Source organism: Emys orbicularis, chromosome 6 (assembly GCF_028017835.1).
Source record: "Emys orbicularis isolate rEmyOrb1 chromosome 6, rEmyOrb1.hap1, whole genome shotgun sequence".
NCBI lineage: Eukaryota > Metazoa > Chordata > Testudines > Emydidae > Emys > Emys orbicularis.
Genome location: NC_088688.1, coordinates 36,056,812 through 36,074,134, shown reverse-complemented (window position 1 = coordinate 36,074,134; position 17,323 = coordinate 36,056,812). Strand labels below are relative to the sequence as shown.

The window sequence follows — 17,323 nt, the reverse complement described above, 5'->3', positions numbered from 1 at the left end:
TCCCCTGGGAGAATAACATGAAGGGCAAAGGGGTCCAGGAGAGCTGGCTGTATTTTAAAGAATCCTTATTGCGGTTGCAGGAAAAAAACATCCCGATGTGTAGAAAGAATAGTAAATATGGCAGGCGACCAGCTTGGCTAAACAGTGAAATCCTTGCTGAACTTAAACGCAAAAAAGAAGCTTACAAGAAGTGGAAGATTGGACAAATGACCAGGGAGGAGTATAAAACTATTGCTCAGGCATGCAGGAATGAAATCAGGAAGGCCAAATCACACTTGGAGTTGCAGCTAGCAAGAGATGTTAAGAGTAACAAGAAAGGTTTCTTCAGGTATGTTAGCAACAAGAAGAAAGTCAAGGAAAGTGTGGGCCCCTTACTGAATGTGGGAGGCAACCTAGTGACCGAGGATGTGGAAAAAGCTAATGTACTCAATGATTTTTTTGCCTCTGTCTTCACAAACAAGGTCAGCTCCCAGACTGCTGCACTGGGCAGCACAATATGGGGAGAAGGTGACCAGCCCTATGTGGAGAAAGAAGTGGTTCGGGACTATTTAGAAAAACTGGATGTGCACAAGTCCATGGGGCCGGATGCGCTGCATCCGAGGGTGCTAAAGGAGTTGGCGGATGAGATTGCAGAGCCATTAGCCATTATTTTTGAAAACTCATGGCGATCGGGGGAGGTCCCGGATGACTGGAAAAAGGCTAATGTAGTGCCCATCTTTAAAAAAGGGAAGGAGGAGGATCCGGGGAACTACAGGCCAGTCAGCCTCACCTCAGTCCCTGGAAAAATCATGGAACAGGTCCTCAAGGAATCAATTATGAAACACTTAGAGGAGAGGAAAGTGATCAGGAACAGTCAGCATGGATTCACCAAAGGGAAGTCGTGCCTGACTAACCTAATTGCCTTCTATGATGAGATAACTGGCTCTGTGGATGAGGGGAAAGCAGTGGATGTGTTATTCCTTGACTTTAGCAAAGCTTTTGATACAGTCTCCCACAGTATTCTTGCCGCCAAGTTAAAGAAATATGGGCTGGATGAATGGACTGTAAGGTGGATAGAAAGCTGGCTAGATCGTCGGGCTCAACGGGTAGTGATCAATGGCTCCATGTCTAGTTGGCAGCCGGTTTCAAGCGGAGTGCCCCAAGGGTCGGTCCTGGGGCCGGTTTTGTTTAATATCTTTATTAATGATCTGGAGGATGGTGTGGACTGCACTCTCAGCAAGTTTGCAGATGACACTAAACTAGGAGGCGTGGTAGATACACTAGAGGGTAGGGATCGGATACAGAGGGACCTAGACAAATTAGAGGATTGGGCCAAAAAAAACCTGATGAGGTTCAACAAGGATAAGTGCAGAGTCCTGCACTTAGGACGGAAGAATCCCATGCACTGCTACAGACTAGGGACCGAATGGCTAGGTAGCAGTTCTGCAGAAAAGGACCTAGGGGTCACAGTGGACGAGAAGCTGGATATGAGTCAACAGTGTGCTCTTGTTGCCAAGAAGGCTAACGGCATTTTGGGCTGTATAAGTAGGGGCATTGCCAGCAGATCGAGGAACGTGATCGTTCCCCTTTATTCGACATTGGTGAGGCCTCATCTGGAATACTGTGTCCAATTTTGGGCCCCACACTACAAGAAGGATGTGGAAAAATTGGAAAGAGTCCAGCGGAGGGCAACAAAAATGATTAGGGGTCTGGAGCACATGACTTATGAGGAGAGGCTGAGGGAACTGGGATTGTTTAGTCTCCAGAAGAGAAGAATGAGGGGGGATTTGATAGCAGCCTTCAACTACCTGAAGGGAGGTTCCAAAGAGGATGGAGCTCGGCTGTTCTCAGTGGTGGCAGATGACAGAACAAGGAGCAATGGTCTCAAGTTGCAGTGGGGGAGGTCCAGGTTGGATATTAGGAAACACTATTTCACTAGGAGGGTGGTGAAGCACTGGAATGCGTTACCTAGGGAGGTGGTGGAGTCTCCTTCCTTGGAGGTTTTTAAGGCCCGGCTTGACAAAGCCCTGGCTGGGATGATTTAGTTGGGAATTGGTCCTGCTTTGAGCAGGGGGTTGGACTAGATGACCTCTTGAGGTCCCTTCCAACCCTGATATTCTATGATTCTATGATTCTAAGTGCTATGATGCCTGGATCCATTGGGACTTCATCTTCTCCTGATTGATCGTGCTGGGAGCTCTGCCTGTCTCCAGCACTCCGGACCCTCAGCTACCACCACCACCTGGGACCGCCGTTCGATTCAAGCTTCACAGAGTGGCGAGAACCCAGCTCGCTCGCTCTCTAGGTATAGCCTTCTGACCCTGACTTGTGTGATCAGTTATAGTTTTCTAAACCTGACTTTTGTAATCAAATTTAAGTTAGATTTAATATTGTAACTGTTTTCTTTGTTTGGCTCCCCTTGTATGGTTATCACCTGGCAATAAATAACTTTCATGGTTAAGCTGGTTGCTTCTCTCTCTCCCCTCCCTCCTCCCCCAATTGTGGGTATTTTTTGGCTTCCCCATTCGCTCTGCAGCTACGCTCCTTGTACCTAAGCTAAAGATCCCTGCAGCACCCAAAAATCCTGTGGGGTTTGCGCATGAAGTAGGTTACTACCAGAACAAGTGTAACGTGAAAGTGAGGATAGGAACATGCTGAACCTGGGACATATGAGAGTGGCAGCTTGGAAGTGCTGCTCGACTCAGTCTGCTTTGTCCAGGGGCATATGAGGGTGGCAGATTGAAAGTACTGCTCGACCCAGCCTGCTAAGGCGTACTCTATTCCGGTGTGGTGCCCATGGCATATGAGGGTGACAGCTTGGAAATGCTGCTAGACCCAGCCTACTGAGTCCATGGACATATAAGGGATCAGCTTGGGAGTGCGGATTAACAGACACGCTCTGTTAATGTGTGTATGTTCGTCTGATTCTGGGGCTGGAAGAACCCAGCCCTGGGGAACCTACGTCCTGCAGGATAGCTCCATTGGGAGGGAACTTGCAGGAGGGAGAAGTAGAGTTCCATATGAGAACACAAGTGACACAAGCAGTACATTGATAGAATTACAGACCTCCTCTCCCCCCACAGAATAACCCTAATAGATGAGCATACCCCAAAGTAATGGGCAAACCTGGTAAAGTGTGGGGGGGGAGAGTGTGTGGATGTATTTGAATTAATCAACAGCAAAAGGCTGCTCTAAGTTGCATCTGGGAGAACAGCGGGGGAAAACACACTGGTGGCATAAAGCCATCTGCATTTCCCACCACCAGTACTGTACTGAGCACAGTTTGGCCAGGCTATAGGATAGATGTGCTTATGTCTTGTAATAATTTTACATTCATTTTTATTAATCCCTTAGTGTCAGGTAGTGTTTAGCTTAGGGGAGAGGGGTCCTGGTCTGCATTCCCTACTTGGCCACTGAGCTTCTGTGGCCTCTATGCCTCAGTTCACTCACACTTAAACAAAGTGACTTACCTTGTTCTTTCTATGGCTGTTATGAAAATTAATTAATGTGCAGCTGTAAAGGCCTGCAGATGCAAGGTGCCAACAGTGCAGGAATTATCAGTTACACAGAAGAAACTAAAGGTATTAAACCCGTCACATAAAAAAAACCATTGTAAACCAGACATTGCAAGTCTGTGTGCAAGTACTAGACCAGGGGTCGGCAACCTTTCAGAAGTGGTGTGCCGAGTCTTCATTTATTCACTCTAATTTAAGGTTTCGCGTGCCAGTAATACATTTTAACATTTTTAGAAGGTCTCTTTCTATAAGTCTATAATATATAACTAAACTATTGTTGTAAGTAAAGTAAATAAGGTTTTTAAAATGTTTAAGAAGCTTCATTTAAAATTAAATTAAAATGAAGAGCTCCCCGAACCGGTGGCTGCCATAGGTTGCCTACCCCTGTACTAGACAATAACTTTTGATCATGTACGCATTGTACTGGCTTTTTTTCCTGCCAGCTACTAGTCAGCTACTAACAAAGGGGGAGTGCTTGTGCCATCTGGTGGATACTAACCATCACATGGACCTACTTTTACTGGGACTGAAAACCAACGGCTTGTATTACAGACAAATTATTCTTTAAAATTCCACGTTACACATACACTAGATCTCTTAGTGTTCGTGTTTATATTAGCAGCAGTCAGCCTTTTGGAGCTGTGGAGTCACATGGTCAGTTCAAGGCACGGTTTACAAACACAAAGTGAGAGTGATGCTCTGACATTACAGTGCAAATTTGTATCAAAGTGAATTTGCCTAGTTGCAACACAACTAGGATGTAATCATAGTGTTGCAGCATCAAGACACCATGCCCTGAACGTTTTTTTGTTCTCTGTAAACCCATTCAGCATGTGTCCTCTCTTTCTTCTGTCTGCTGGGAAGGGCAGATAATGTTTTCTTTCCCCTGCCTCTGCACACTTTCTGGCTGCTTGCAGGGATATGAGGGAATCACAGTAGATCTATGGGTTTGCACTGCACTGAATCATTAGATACTGCTCTTCTGATCAGCACTCTGCCTAAGAACAGATAGTGTGAGTGAAAATGTGAAATGCTGATCAAATTGCTGGAGTGCAAGAGAACTGCATGTGGATCTAGAATCACAGATTAAACACCACTGGTGCAGATGTTGAAAATGTTGTCCATATATATTTTACACACACTCTATGAGAGAGCTGTGACTCCATATTATGCCCCTTTCTAATGTGCTATAAAATGCACAACCCCCACCTTTTTCTGACCTAAAATGCCTCATACTTAGTCATAATTTGCTGTCACATACAATGGAGTCAAACAGGAGTAACTCTACTGAGACTGGGGTTCAGAGCCAGAGGAACAAAACTTTTTAGAAGTGTGTAAAAGACCCGGAGTGAGCACAAAGGTCGGGACTATTTAGTTTAGATAAGAGACAAACTAGAGAGGGGGCATGATAGAGGGATACAAAATAGCAAATGGAGTAGAGCTGGTAAATCCTACCCACCCTCCTGTAATACACTGATTTCACTAGGGCTTCACATGGGCACACGATTCCTGCCCATGGGGCAGCCTGCAGGATCAGGGCCACAGAGGGCTTCTAGGACTTATATGGTGCTTAAGGCTCATTCTGGCCCTCTTCACAAGGGTAAATTCCACTGTTAGTGAGGGAGTGAAGAGGATCGTGGCTCTCACCCAGCAAGTCACTGCCAAATTGACTTGTGTCCAAGACTACTCCCCATCTCAAAAACTGCTTTGACATAAATGGCATGGCTCTTGCACGAATATAATAGTTTCTAAGCTATTTTAGTCAAACTTTCCCAGTGAGTGTATCACTATCACACAGCACTTGGTATCGGAAGAAGCTGCTGGTGAAGGAGAGCCTGACGTAGGAACACCATAGGCCAGGTCCTGAAAGTTCACCAATGTTCAAATGCTGAATCAATCCCCTCTACGTTGCATGGGCCACATCACTGGTCCCAGCAACCATCTAGCTCTTAATCAATCCAGCCCCAGCTATGCTTAAAGGGGTCCTAATCAAAGTTAGATGATGTGAAGTAATGGTCCCTATAATCCTAATGTTATTCATGGAGACACTGTGAGCATTTAACACTGAAAACGTTCTACATAAACGCTAAGCATTATTACTGATATTATTGGCATTGTCCTGTTTTACATTTGTCCCATAATAGGTGTATGGGAGAGATGGCAAAAGAACACAGGACCGAGGAAATAGAGATCTATGCAGGAGGTGGCTAGATGACTCTAGTCCATGCAGTGCCCTAATTTAATTATAATGTGGTATAAACACCCACCAAGACTGCACTGAAATTATCCAACTTTTTCTCAATTGGTATCTTAAGTCACATTTTAACTCTGTCCTCTCTTTTCTGGAAATCAATGCAGTGAGTATCCCACTATCTAGCCCTAACCAGAATGATCACTTTGAAAAGCAGGGATTCTATCCAGCATTATTACATGTTTCTGTTTACTAAAAAGCTCTCTGGAGTTTTTAGTCGCATTTTGCCAGAGCCTGATTAGGAACTTTGTTTCTAGTTTACTCCAGCGAGAGTGTACATTCTCTCACATAACTATGCTATTTTGAATGTTAACAGAACAGTTACGCTGCATTTCCCATTTCATATATACCCACTAAGCAAATAAAAGTAGCTCAGAGCTCACATAAAAAAATCCATAACCCAAATAATTGAACTTCACGACTGGATTGATACCAAAGCATTCTCCTGCACGGTTATAAAATGGGAATGGATTGCTCAGCAAGGTATCATCTGTTGGTAGTCACTGGTGGGGGGTGGGGGGGAAGGGGAATTATGCAAATGTAATAAGGGTGCTTTCAGGAGTGTGCTGCTCTGGAGGAGAGCAAGTTAAACTATTCCACCTTGATTGGCTTGTAGTTAGCAATGCCTTAAGGGGAGGAAAAAGAATGACTCAAGCTTTTTGGCCAAGCTGTTTTTCCAACAGCCAGCGCAGCTTAATATTTAGAAATAGGGGATGACATCAGTCTTTTGGGGGATGGGGAGGAAGGACAGTTTCTTCCACCTGATAGAAGGTGTAGCATTTGAATGGCTACATTAGGATCACGTGTTTAACAAGAGATGCATAGCCTATATTTTTATATTTCATAAAATATATTTGTAAAAGGTATGTACTGTTCTGGCATGCCCCTTTGCAGCCTGGGGTGGCACTGTGTGAGACCCAATTTAATTTCTCTCCAATAGCGTGCCCATAAGTCAACTTTAAAGGCAAGGAGATGCTAAAAACAAGCTAACAAAATAGCATATTCCCAGAGACTTTATTTAATGGAAGCAGCAATTGTAACCACAGTTCATAAGACCCTCACCTCAGGACCATGGTTCAGAGCTCCCAAACTTTAAGTCCTCAAAACAAAATCACTGAGGCTAGTCCCTGGGAGCCTGAGAGAGACAGAGAGCGAAATCACCACCCATATCAGACTGCATAGCATCTCTCTTCCACAGCTCACTCTTCAGCAGCAGTCTCTCACTGACTGGCCTTGGAGCAATAGAGAATAAGATGGAGAATATCTTATTGCCCTTATATAAATCCATGGTACACCCACATCTTGAAAACTGCGTACAGATGTGGTCGTCTCATCTCAAAAAAAGATATACTGGCATTAGAAAAGGTTCAGAGAAGGGCAACTAAAATGATTAGGGATTTGGAACAGGTCTCATATGAGGAGAGATTAAAGAGGCTAGAACTTTTCAGCTTGGAAAAGAGGAGACTAAGGGGGGATATGATAGAGGTATATAAAATCATGAGTGGTATGGAGAAAGTGAATAAGGAAAAATTATTTACTTGTTCCCATAATATAAGAACTAGGGGCTACCAAATGAAATTAATGGGCAGCAGGTTTAAATCAAATAAAAGGGAGTTCTTCTTCACACAGCACACAGTCAACCTGTGGAACTCCTTACCTGAGGAGGTTGTGAAGGCTAGGACTATAACAGGGTTTAAAAGAGAACTAGATAAATTCATGGAGGTGAAGTCCATTAATGGCTATTAGCCAGGATGGGTAAGGAATGGTGTCCCTAGCCTCTGTTTGTCAGAGGGTGGAGATGGATGGCAGGAGAGAGATCACTTGATCATTACCTGTTAGGTTCACTCCCTCTGGGACACCTGGCATTGGTCACTGTTGGTAGACAGGATACTGGGCTGGATGGACCTTTGGTCTGACCCAGGATGGCCATTCTTATGTTCATCCTTTTCAGTCCCCTGCCCAGTCATCTATCAGGCTTTTAATTCTCCCCAGGTGGGTCTAACGCAAACACCTGTTCCCTTCTCAGCTGCATCTGACTAGTGAACAGGCTGGCTGGCCCCAGTCCCTTAAAAGGAAGGCCACCTTGTTACAATATTGCATCTATTAAGAGAATGTGATAAGACATTTTAAATATTACAAAATTGGCCAATCTTCCTAATGTTTAATATATATAATATAATGCAATATATTATAGTATAGGGTAGCAGGGCCCAATAGACAGAGCACTGGACTGGGACTCAGACATCCTGTAATCTATTCCAGCTCTATCATTTATATACTGTAGGAGCTTGGGCAAAACACTTCATCTCTCTGTCCCTTTGCTTGTCTCTCTATTTAGACGCAAAGCTCCTTGGGGCAAAGACTGTCACTTACAAACACTGGGGCCCTAATCTTGACTGCGGCCTTTAAGCACTGCTGCAATAACAACAATAATTACACACCAAGAAATTTGTTTATGGTTGCCAAGTCAAGCACACAAGAATTAGGAAATGCCAGAACTTAGATTGCCTGTGTAACCTTAATTCAGATCCCTTGGGCATACGCATTATGATAGTATCTTTAATTACATGATTTCCTCAGAACCCTATGGAGTGCGAGCATGCTCAATGAGGACAGAATCTTCAGAGATTTTAGCTGCTAAAAATCAAAGTGTTTACTGAGCATGTGCAAACTGTGATTTTTCATTGATTTATAATTTGGCCAAATCTGGGCAGATTTTCAGAGGAAGGCAAAAGGCACATCTCTGAAACAAAGCCCACCACCCCCTTGCCAAATTTTGAATCCTTGCTCCAAAGCCTGGGGGAAAATAAACCTGCTCAAAGAAAAGGTTTCCAGAATGTTTTAACACAAGCAAAATAACATTTTCTCTAACCTTGATCTTTGAAACAACTAAAACAGCTAAAATCCCCACCAAAAAAAAAAAAAAAAAATGCAGCCCAAGGCCAACACCTGGAATGTAGAATTCCAGACCAAATGATTAAAGTCTGGCAAAGATATAAGGAACTGAAAACGGAGTCTTATATTAGGAAGTGTCAGGCAAGCTTAATAATAGGGGCTGTCTCAGCCCTGCCTCTAGTAAGTACATGACACTATAGCAGCATTAGTGTTCTACACAAGAGAGCAGAAAACAACTTTTCCTATTGCCTTGCACCATGCATAGCTGCTGAAATCTGTGCTAGTGGGTCTAGTCAGAATCAGCCACTCACACTCCTTCAGGGGTAACTGACTACAGAAGATTATAATTATAATTAATGGAGATATCCCATCTCCTAGAACTGGAAGGGACCTTGAAAGATCATTGAGTCCAGCCCCCTGCCTTCACTAGCAGGACCAAGTACAGATTTTTGCCCCAGATCCCTAAGCGGCCCCCTCAAGGATTGAACTCACAACCCTGGGTTTAGCAGGCCAATGCTCAAACCACTGAGCTATCCCTCCCCCCAAGATGAAACACATTGGAGAATCAGAGCTGCTAGACACACACACACACACACACCCACCCACCCACCCACCAAAAGGAGACTTAGAGAGGGGATTCACCATGAAAAAGATTCTCACTCCAGCAGCAATCAGGTAGCAAGTACATCCGGCCAACATGGGTTCTCTTTCTTATCCTGTCAGCAGGTATTTCTCTCACACCTGTCATTGTTCTAATGGTCAAATCAGTATTGCCCCTTTTTAAATGCATTTTCTTCTAGCAGACTTCACTTACCAATGACATTCAAAGACCTTTGTTTTTGCTGAGCCAGCAATAAAGCAAACATTAACCACTTAAGTTAAGGCCCACTTACTGCTGTGGAATTTGAAGATGTAGATCAATAGTTCATTGAAGAGATTTAAGTATGAAAACTATACCTTATACTCATCCTGTTCTTAGCACATTCTGTATATAAAATCCCAAAGATTTGTATTTCAAAACTTCTTCCTTAAAGTCATACTTTGGCAAATCATAGTATTAATTGCACCTCCATCCTGTGTGGAATTCTCTACAGGGTGGGGCTCCTAATTAAAGGGACTTGTTTTGTGGTGTTCTGAATTTACAAAATGCCCAATGTTTTCTTTTTATGTCCAGGTACCTACTGTCTACATTCTCTCTGCCAGTCTGAAAGGTCTGGCAAATACATATTTAAAAGGCAAATTCATTGTATCTTAAGCTTTCCTCTACCTCTCAAGAGCACACTTAAATAAAGAGGCCTCATAAGCTACCAGTCAATGCCTGCACAAAGCCCATTCTTAAGTCAGAAAAGAAGCCAGCTCCAAAAGATGCCCCTAAGAAATTAGCATCCTGAACAGCCGTTGGGCATTTAAAACACAGCTTTTTGGAAGAAAACAAATTGTCCCTATTCAAAAGCTGAAACAACATGAAATATCCAAAGGCTTCAGTTATTAATAAGACAGGTTTCTTTAGGGCAGCTATAAGCTCTAACCTGAACCCATTACACCTCCTCTTACAGGCTTTTATTTGCCCAAGCCTATCGCACAAAAAAGTTCCTCTCCCCTCCTCCCCCCTTTTCCACACAATCAGTGTTTGGGAAGGAGGCAGAAACATTTTCAGGATCAAAAGTGTCCCCCCAGCCTTTAGCTTCCCCAGGGAACACAAATCTACCTGCCTCCCTTAATGCATTTACAGCTTAAAGCTTCGCAGGACTGTTAAGTAAGAGAAGGATCCACTGGTGTTAAGGATTCAGCATTCCCATTGACTTTAATAGGAACAGAATCTAGCTCTCATTAGGTTCCTTACAGTTAACCTAATGCATGTAATTATCAAGTACTATACTAACGCCAAGCATTCAGTTAGTGTCTGTATCTACCTACTCTCCTTAGCTACTGTGAATGCATATCACTTACCTTTCACTACTCAGGGCAGATGGGTGTCCTTACTTCCTAAGCCCTTTATGCAGAGAGAAGAGTAAGCGATTGCAATTCAGAGGAACAGGTTCAATTATCCTACTGAGACCAATAATATTCTAGTGGCTACTGCTGATAGGGGAGAAGCTGTCTGAATAGGAGCACAAGCTGCAGCCTACACAACAGTGAACCAATGGGATGGGGTTTTGCCAAGAGATCCTCCTATTGGGAGATGTGGGGGAGGTTGGTGGACAGGCTCATGCTGAGACTCAGCTGCCATTAAATATGACTGAGGCTCATCCCTCTTATCACTTCTCCAGTAGCAGTGACTATGAAAACATCTTTCTGGTAGTTATTAACCTGCTCTGTCTGTTAATAGCTATGGCTGATGAAGAGATTGCTGCTCTAGTTGTGGACAATGGCTCTGGTATGTGCAAGGCTGCTGGGGATGATGCTCCCCGTGCTGTCTTCCCCTCCATTGTGGGGCGCGATGATAGGGATGGGCCAGAAGGACAGCTATGTTGGGGATGAAGCCCAAAGTAAGCGGGGCATCCTGACGCTGAAATACCCTATTGAACATGGCATTGTTACTAACTGGGATGACATGGAGAAGATTTGGAATCACACCTTCTACAATGAGCTGCGGGTGGCCCCTGAGGAACACCCAGTATTGCTTAGTGAGGCTCCCCCCAATCCTAAGGCTAACAGGGAGAAGATGACTCAGATCATGTTTGAGACCTTCAACACACCAGCTATGTACGTGGCTATCCAGGCTGTACTATGCCTCTGGCCGCACCACAGGCATTGTGATGGACTCTGGTGATGGGGTTACCCACACAGTCCCCATCTATGAGGGCTATGCCCTGCCCCATGCTATTCTCCGGCTGGACCTGGCCGGCCGGGATCTAACTGATTATCTCATGAAAATCCTGACTGAGAGAGGCTACAGCTTCACCACCACGGCTGAGAGGGAGATTGTGCATGACGTCAAGGAGAAGCTGTGCTATGTTGCCTTGGATTTTGAGCAGGAAATGGCCATATCTGCCACCTCCTCCTCACTAGAGAAGAACTACGAACTACCTGATGGGCAGGTAATCACCTTGGGCAATGAGAGGTTCCGCTGCCCTGAGGCCCTTTTCCAGCCAGCCTTCCTGGGCATGGAATCCTGTGGCATCCATGAGACCAACTTCAACTCTATCATGAAATGTGATGTGGACATCCGCAAGGACCTGTATGCTAATACGGTGCTGTCCGGGGGCAGCACCATGTACCCAGGCATTGCTGACCGGATGCAGAAAGAGATTGCTTCCCTGGCACCAAGTACCATGAAAATCAAAATCATCGCCCCTCCTGAGCGTAAATACTCTGTCTGGATTGGTGGCTCCATCCTGGCCTCTCTCTCCACTTTCCAACAAATGTGGATCAGCAAACTGGAGTATAATGAGTCTGGGCCATCCATTGTTCACCGCAAATGTTTCTAAAGGGACTTCCCATCAGACAACTGCATGAGAAAAATGTATCCACCATATCAAGCTATATTAATTCTCTTTAAGGGCTCTCCTCTTAGAAGACCTAGTATCCAGTGCTACAAACTCATTTCCTTTACTTCATCAAAGAAAACCGCTTAATTTTTTGCTATTAATTTTAGAGCAGTGACTAACTCTGATAGGAAAAAGTTATATCTGGTAGAGCTCTTCTTTTGTGATGCTTGTGTGAATTATGCTACTATCTTCTTTGGAGAACTTTGAACTGCACTCATGGATCAAAGCTAACACGTAAGGGTCAAAATAACTGAATTCAATGCTGAATAGTCTCTTACAGAGGTTATCAGCCTGTAAACAAGCACTTGTTTGGGTCCCAGAACATCTGGGTTTTTATAGATAAATGCCTAAGTGGCAAGATAATGGGTTAATGTTGCATATTTGGAGTTGCTAAACATGGGTTTGCCTTTTTTATACTTCTGAACTATAGTTCAGAACACTGAACTTAGCTTTGACAACTAGAACAAATCAATTCCCTATCTACTGTAGCAAAAATGTCTAATTCCTAAACACCATTATACAAAAAAAATTGTAAACTGATTCTCAAATGTGCATAATAAAAAGGCTAATCTCTAATGGTGGTCAAGAACACTTCTTTCAGAGTAGAAAGACTAGCACTTTCTTACAAGACACAAGCAGCTATATAATGGAAGGACTTTTCAATCTTTGAGTGGAGTTTTGCAAGTCCTTCCATAAAGCAAATGCAGCTGGACTCTATTAAATCACTTAATTATCATATAATACCCACTTACTGCATTAAAGTGTAGTTCTAAGCTTTTAAAGATCAGAGCTTGAAATGGCTCTTAGTACATTTTTAAAGGACAGCAGACTGTTGTAAGGGTTTGACCTATTTGAGAACTAGCCCATTCTTCTGCATAGAAACTGTTTAAAGAATAAGCAGAATCCTGGAACTGAAATTTCAGTTCCTTTATTGCTGGAATGGTGGGTAGCCTCCCTAGCATGCTGCTCTTCTTTAGGACACACAAGAATGTCTCCTAGCTCTTCCACTGTAGGGAAATTGATACCCATTCATTTCTGAATTTCTTCCAAATATTAAATATCCGATCCATAAACTAATTCTCCTTGCTACGTCATACAGTAGCTAAAACAATCTCTACCTTTTTGTAGGTACAGATCCTTCAGCCCAGCTGACTCTTAGCAAAGGGGAGATGTTCACTATGACTTACCATCATACTTAAACCAAACAGTCATTAGCGTTTCAAAGAAAGATGTGGCAATGGGGTGCTGGTAGGTGAGAAGGGAGGGCTTCTGCCATGACTTACCAATGTCACTTTAAATAAAATAAAAAATAAACTTGGTACACTAACTAAAACTAGCTGCTTGCGTAACTCCCCCTGCTGCGTGGAACCCATGTAGGCAAGAGAGAGCTTATTACATGTGTAACTTGAAAAACTCCCCCTGCTGAGCTGCTCTACTGCAAAACACATGAATGGGTATTGAAAGAAAACCAAGCAGGTAGATCACGTTCCAGCTCTTTTTCACACACACACCCTCCCCGTTAATATTGCTCATATGCTTAAGAGAAGGGTGTTTATTTAGTCCCCGTCATGCAACTATTTCTACAAGATGGACACCTGTGCCTGCATGGAGCTCTATTGACTTCTATGTGGGTGCCAGGGGGTCTCCTCCTATGGATTCAGTTGTAGTATTGCAACGTTGATAACAAACCATGCATATATTTCTTATGTATTTTAAACTACCAGTCCTGCTCCCACTAACTTAGTTTAAATACCTTATTTCAGCTGTCCAGCCTGTGGGTTATTGATAACTGCTAGGGAGAGTCACTTTAAAAAAAAGTTTGACCAAAAAAGGCCTCTTTTCAAAACAAACTTCTTGTAAAATAAATAAAATAAATATATGGAGATATACCTATCTCATAGAACTGGAAGGGACCCCAAAGGGTCATCAAGTCCAGGCCCCTGCCTTCATTAGCAGGACCAATTTTGCCCCAGATCCCTAAGTGGCCCCCTCAAGGATTGAACTCACAATGCTGGGTTTAGCACGCCAATGCTCAAACCACTGAGCTATCCCTCCCCCCTTTGTAAAAAAAAAAGCTTTCTGGTGAAACCAAAAATTGAATCTGCCTTTCTCTTCATTTCTTTCTGCAATAGAACTGTTGGGTTGGTTGGTTGTGATTTTTTCCCCACTTTGCCTCTATGTAACTCTTCAAAACTTCCTTGCTTTGGGCAAGGCAAAATAGAAATCTGCCACTCTTTAAAAGTTGGAGGGCTTGAGAAATTTTGAGTAGCAAAAAGTAGAGCCACCAGTCACTTTGCTGCAGTGGGTCGCAAATGTGAGAAAATTGGAAGCCACAAATTCAAAACATTGGGGGAGGAGGAGGAGGAGTCGCTCAACTTCAAGAAAACAAAGGGGTTCCATTTCAAATCCTCTGGCATGAAAATATTCTGGGGCTTAAGCTTTTTGTGAAACTGCCTTTTGCTTTTGAGTGGCTCTAGTAACAATGTCCCTTGCCTTAACATTCAACCCTCGTCCCAGTACTGCAGATCCCTATTCCCACCAAGAGTAGAGGATATAAACACAAAAGGTTTTAAAACCTCAGTAGAAGCAATATTCTGGACTATTTGCTTGATGTGAAAACTTTCCCCTTATTAAACACAGACCTAGCCTTGCTCTCTGATCGAGGCTGCTTCACCATGGTTAAACACTACATGCTATCTCACTTCAATAGAGCTGGCTAGAACACTTTAAAAAAAAAAAATCTCCATTGAAAAAAGGGCTTTAAAAAAAAAAAAAAAAAACTGAAAATTCTTGAAAAACTTTTAGGGTTTTAAACTTCCTTTTGTCCCCTTTCTGTCAGTGTTTCTTCCCCCTCCCTCTCAAAAAAAAGGGGGGGGGGCAGAATGGAAGAGGGAAGGAACTGTGTTTAAATTGGTCTTTTAAACTTTCCAAAAAATCCTAATCTTTTCTCTGAAACGTGCAGAATAAAAATTACACTTTTTTCCACAGGTTTCACATTTTTTTGAGCAGATCTAGGCCTACTCTACACACTTTTTATACCAATTTAATTTTTTGGTGAGGGATGTGATTTTTTTTTCCCCCTACCAAAATAGCTAAAGCAGAAAAACTCCCCTGCCTTGAGTGGATGTAGTTGTATTAGTATAACTCATACATGTGTCTTATCAGGCTGGCGCAACCCATTAGACGACCTAGGCGGTCGCCTAGGGCACTAACATTTGGGGGGCGGCGACCGTGGCGGCCGGATCTTCGGCCGCCCCAGTCGGCAGCAGCATTTCGGGGGCGGGACCTTCCGCCGCCTAGGGCGGCAAAAAAGCTGGCAGCGCTCCTGTGCCTTATAGTAGTATAGCTTATTCCTCTTCCTTTAAAGTAGATATACCAGTATAAGGCACTTTATACCAATACAAGTGTTTCCCCACAAGTAGCGGGAGAGGGGTTGAATTGCTGTAACTGTAGCAGCATAGTTAAAGCACTAAATTTTTTGTGTGCAGATAAGCTCCTAGTCTTGCTTAATATCCTCAAAGTTCCAAGGAAAATGTGAGTCTCATGCTTGGAAACAAATATTTGGCTGACCAAAATTATTTTTGTGTTTATATTTCCAATGTTGAGTTCAAAGAAGCACTTTCCCCCACCTCTAAAATGATAATGCCTACCTAACAAGAAGGTGAGTATTTATGGCTGAGATCCCCTGAAGACTGCCTGGATCTCCTCTGATGAGAGGCCCTATATGATCTGCAGTTCTACCACCTTGTGGGATTTTATGGGCTTCCACCACAAGCTAAGTGGCATGAGTGCTTAGGTGGGAGACCTCCAAGGAATATCCAGATGTTGCAGGAAGCAATAGGAATGGTGATTCAGCACTGAAGCTACCTTCCCTCCCTTCTGCTGGTGGTGCCATCTTACAGAGCAGGTATAAAACAGAGGACCTGCTCGCCTGTGGCCAATAAATAAACGATGGCACTTTTTGGTAAGACCAACTCTGCCATCCTGAAAAAAAATGTAAACTGGGTAACTGCTTCCCTAAAATTTTCCCTTATTTTTGACTGCATACATTTTTTGTATTTGCTTTCCAGGACTTATGTACCTCAACCGAGTCCCCAGAGATGTGCACATGTTTGACTACTGGCCCATGAAGTATGTATCAAATAACTAAAATTGCATATTTTGATGCAGAGTCCAGAAACCAGTTACTTTTGTATTGCTGCATTTATGATGATATCTGTCTGTGCTTTGTACAAAACTAATGGAATCCTCTTGCTAATCACAGATGCTGACAAGCCAGGCCACTCTGTTCTGATGCAATACATCAATCTGCCATGAGGTGCTATTTCCATTTCTGCAGCTGGAATACTAAAGAGGGCATAGAGGGAGTTATGTATTTCTTGTGGTTTCACTACTTCAAATACTCCACACTGCTTTATCCCAAGCTTTGTCTGCTCCTGGTATGCTGGCATTTTGTACCCACAGGAAATCTTCAAGAATTTTTTCTAGCTTATTTTAAAAACATGGAACACACATTCCTCATTCTTTAATGTGATCTTAAACAAGCAAGTTGGCACCAAGATGTATTCTAAGGTATATGAAAATCTTGCTGGCCCTTTTTATTCTGACCATCTGTTACCAGCCAAGTGCAAAGTTGCCCTAGTTCAGTAGTTCTCAAACTGTGGCTTGGGACCCCAAAGTGGGTCACAACCCCATTTTAATGGGGTTGGTGGGGCTGGCTTAGACTTTCTGGGGCTCAGGGCTGATGCCCAAGCCCCACTGCCTGGGCTTGAACCCCACTGCCTGGGGCTGAAGCCCGTGGGCTCAGGCTTCAGCCCCCCTCCTGGGGTCGTGTAGTAATTTTTGTTGTTAGAAGGGGGTCGTGGTGCAATGAAGTTTGAGAAGTTTGAGAAGCTGGGCATGTAACTAGGGCTATTAACAGTAGAACAATATGCTGCCAGGCACAGGATATGGGGTCTAGTCTTAAGCCCTTTGGGTAGAGTAGTGGTAAGGATTGGATCTTCCAGTGCTTTCAAGCCAAGATTTCTATCCAGCTCTCCTGAGATAAAAAGAAGATCAATCAAATGAGAGGCTTTGCTGAAGGTGCAGAATAGAGAAGATGCCAGAGCATGCAAACACCCTAATTGCAATAAAATCTGTAAATAGTATCTGTATAATAGGTTAAATTGAGCAAATTCTTCCATCTAGTGAAG

The 17,323-nt window shown here is 43.4% G+C and overlaps 1 protein-coding gene across 1 annotated transcript; it reads left to right on the top strand.

Annotated features, from left to right (window-relative positions):
- The first annotated feature begins 10,971 nt into the window (after positions 1-10,971).
- ACTBL2 (actin beta like 2) lies at positions 10,972-12,071 on the top strand. Its single transcript, XM_065406319.1, is given in 3 exon segments — positions 10,972-11,072; positions 11,074-11,367; positions 11,369-12,071. Coding segments are annotated over 3 exon segments (1,098 nt in total).
- Positions 12,072-17,323: the final 5,252 nt, after the last annotated feature.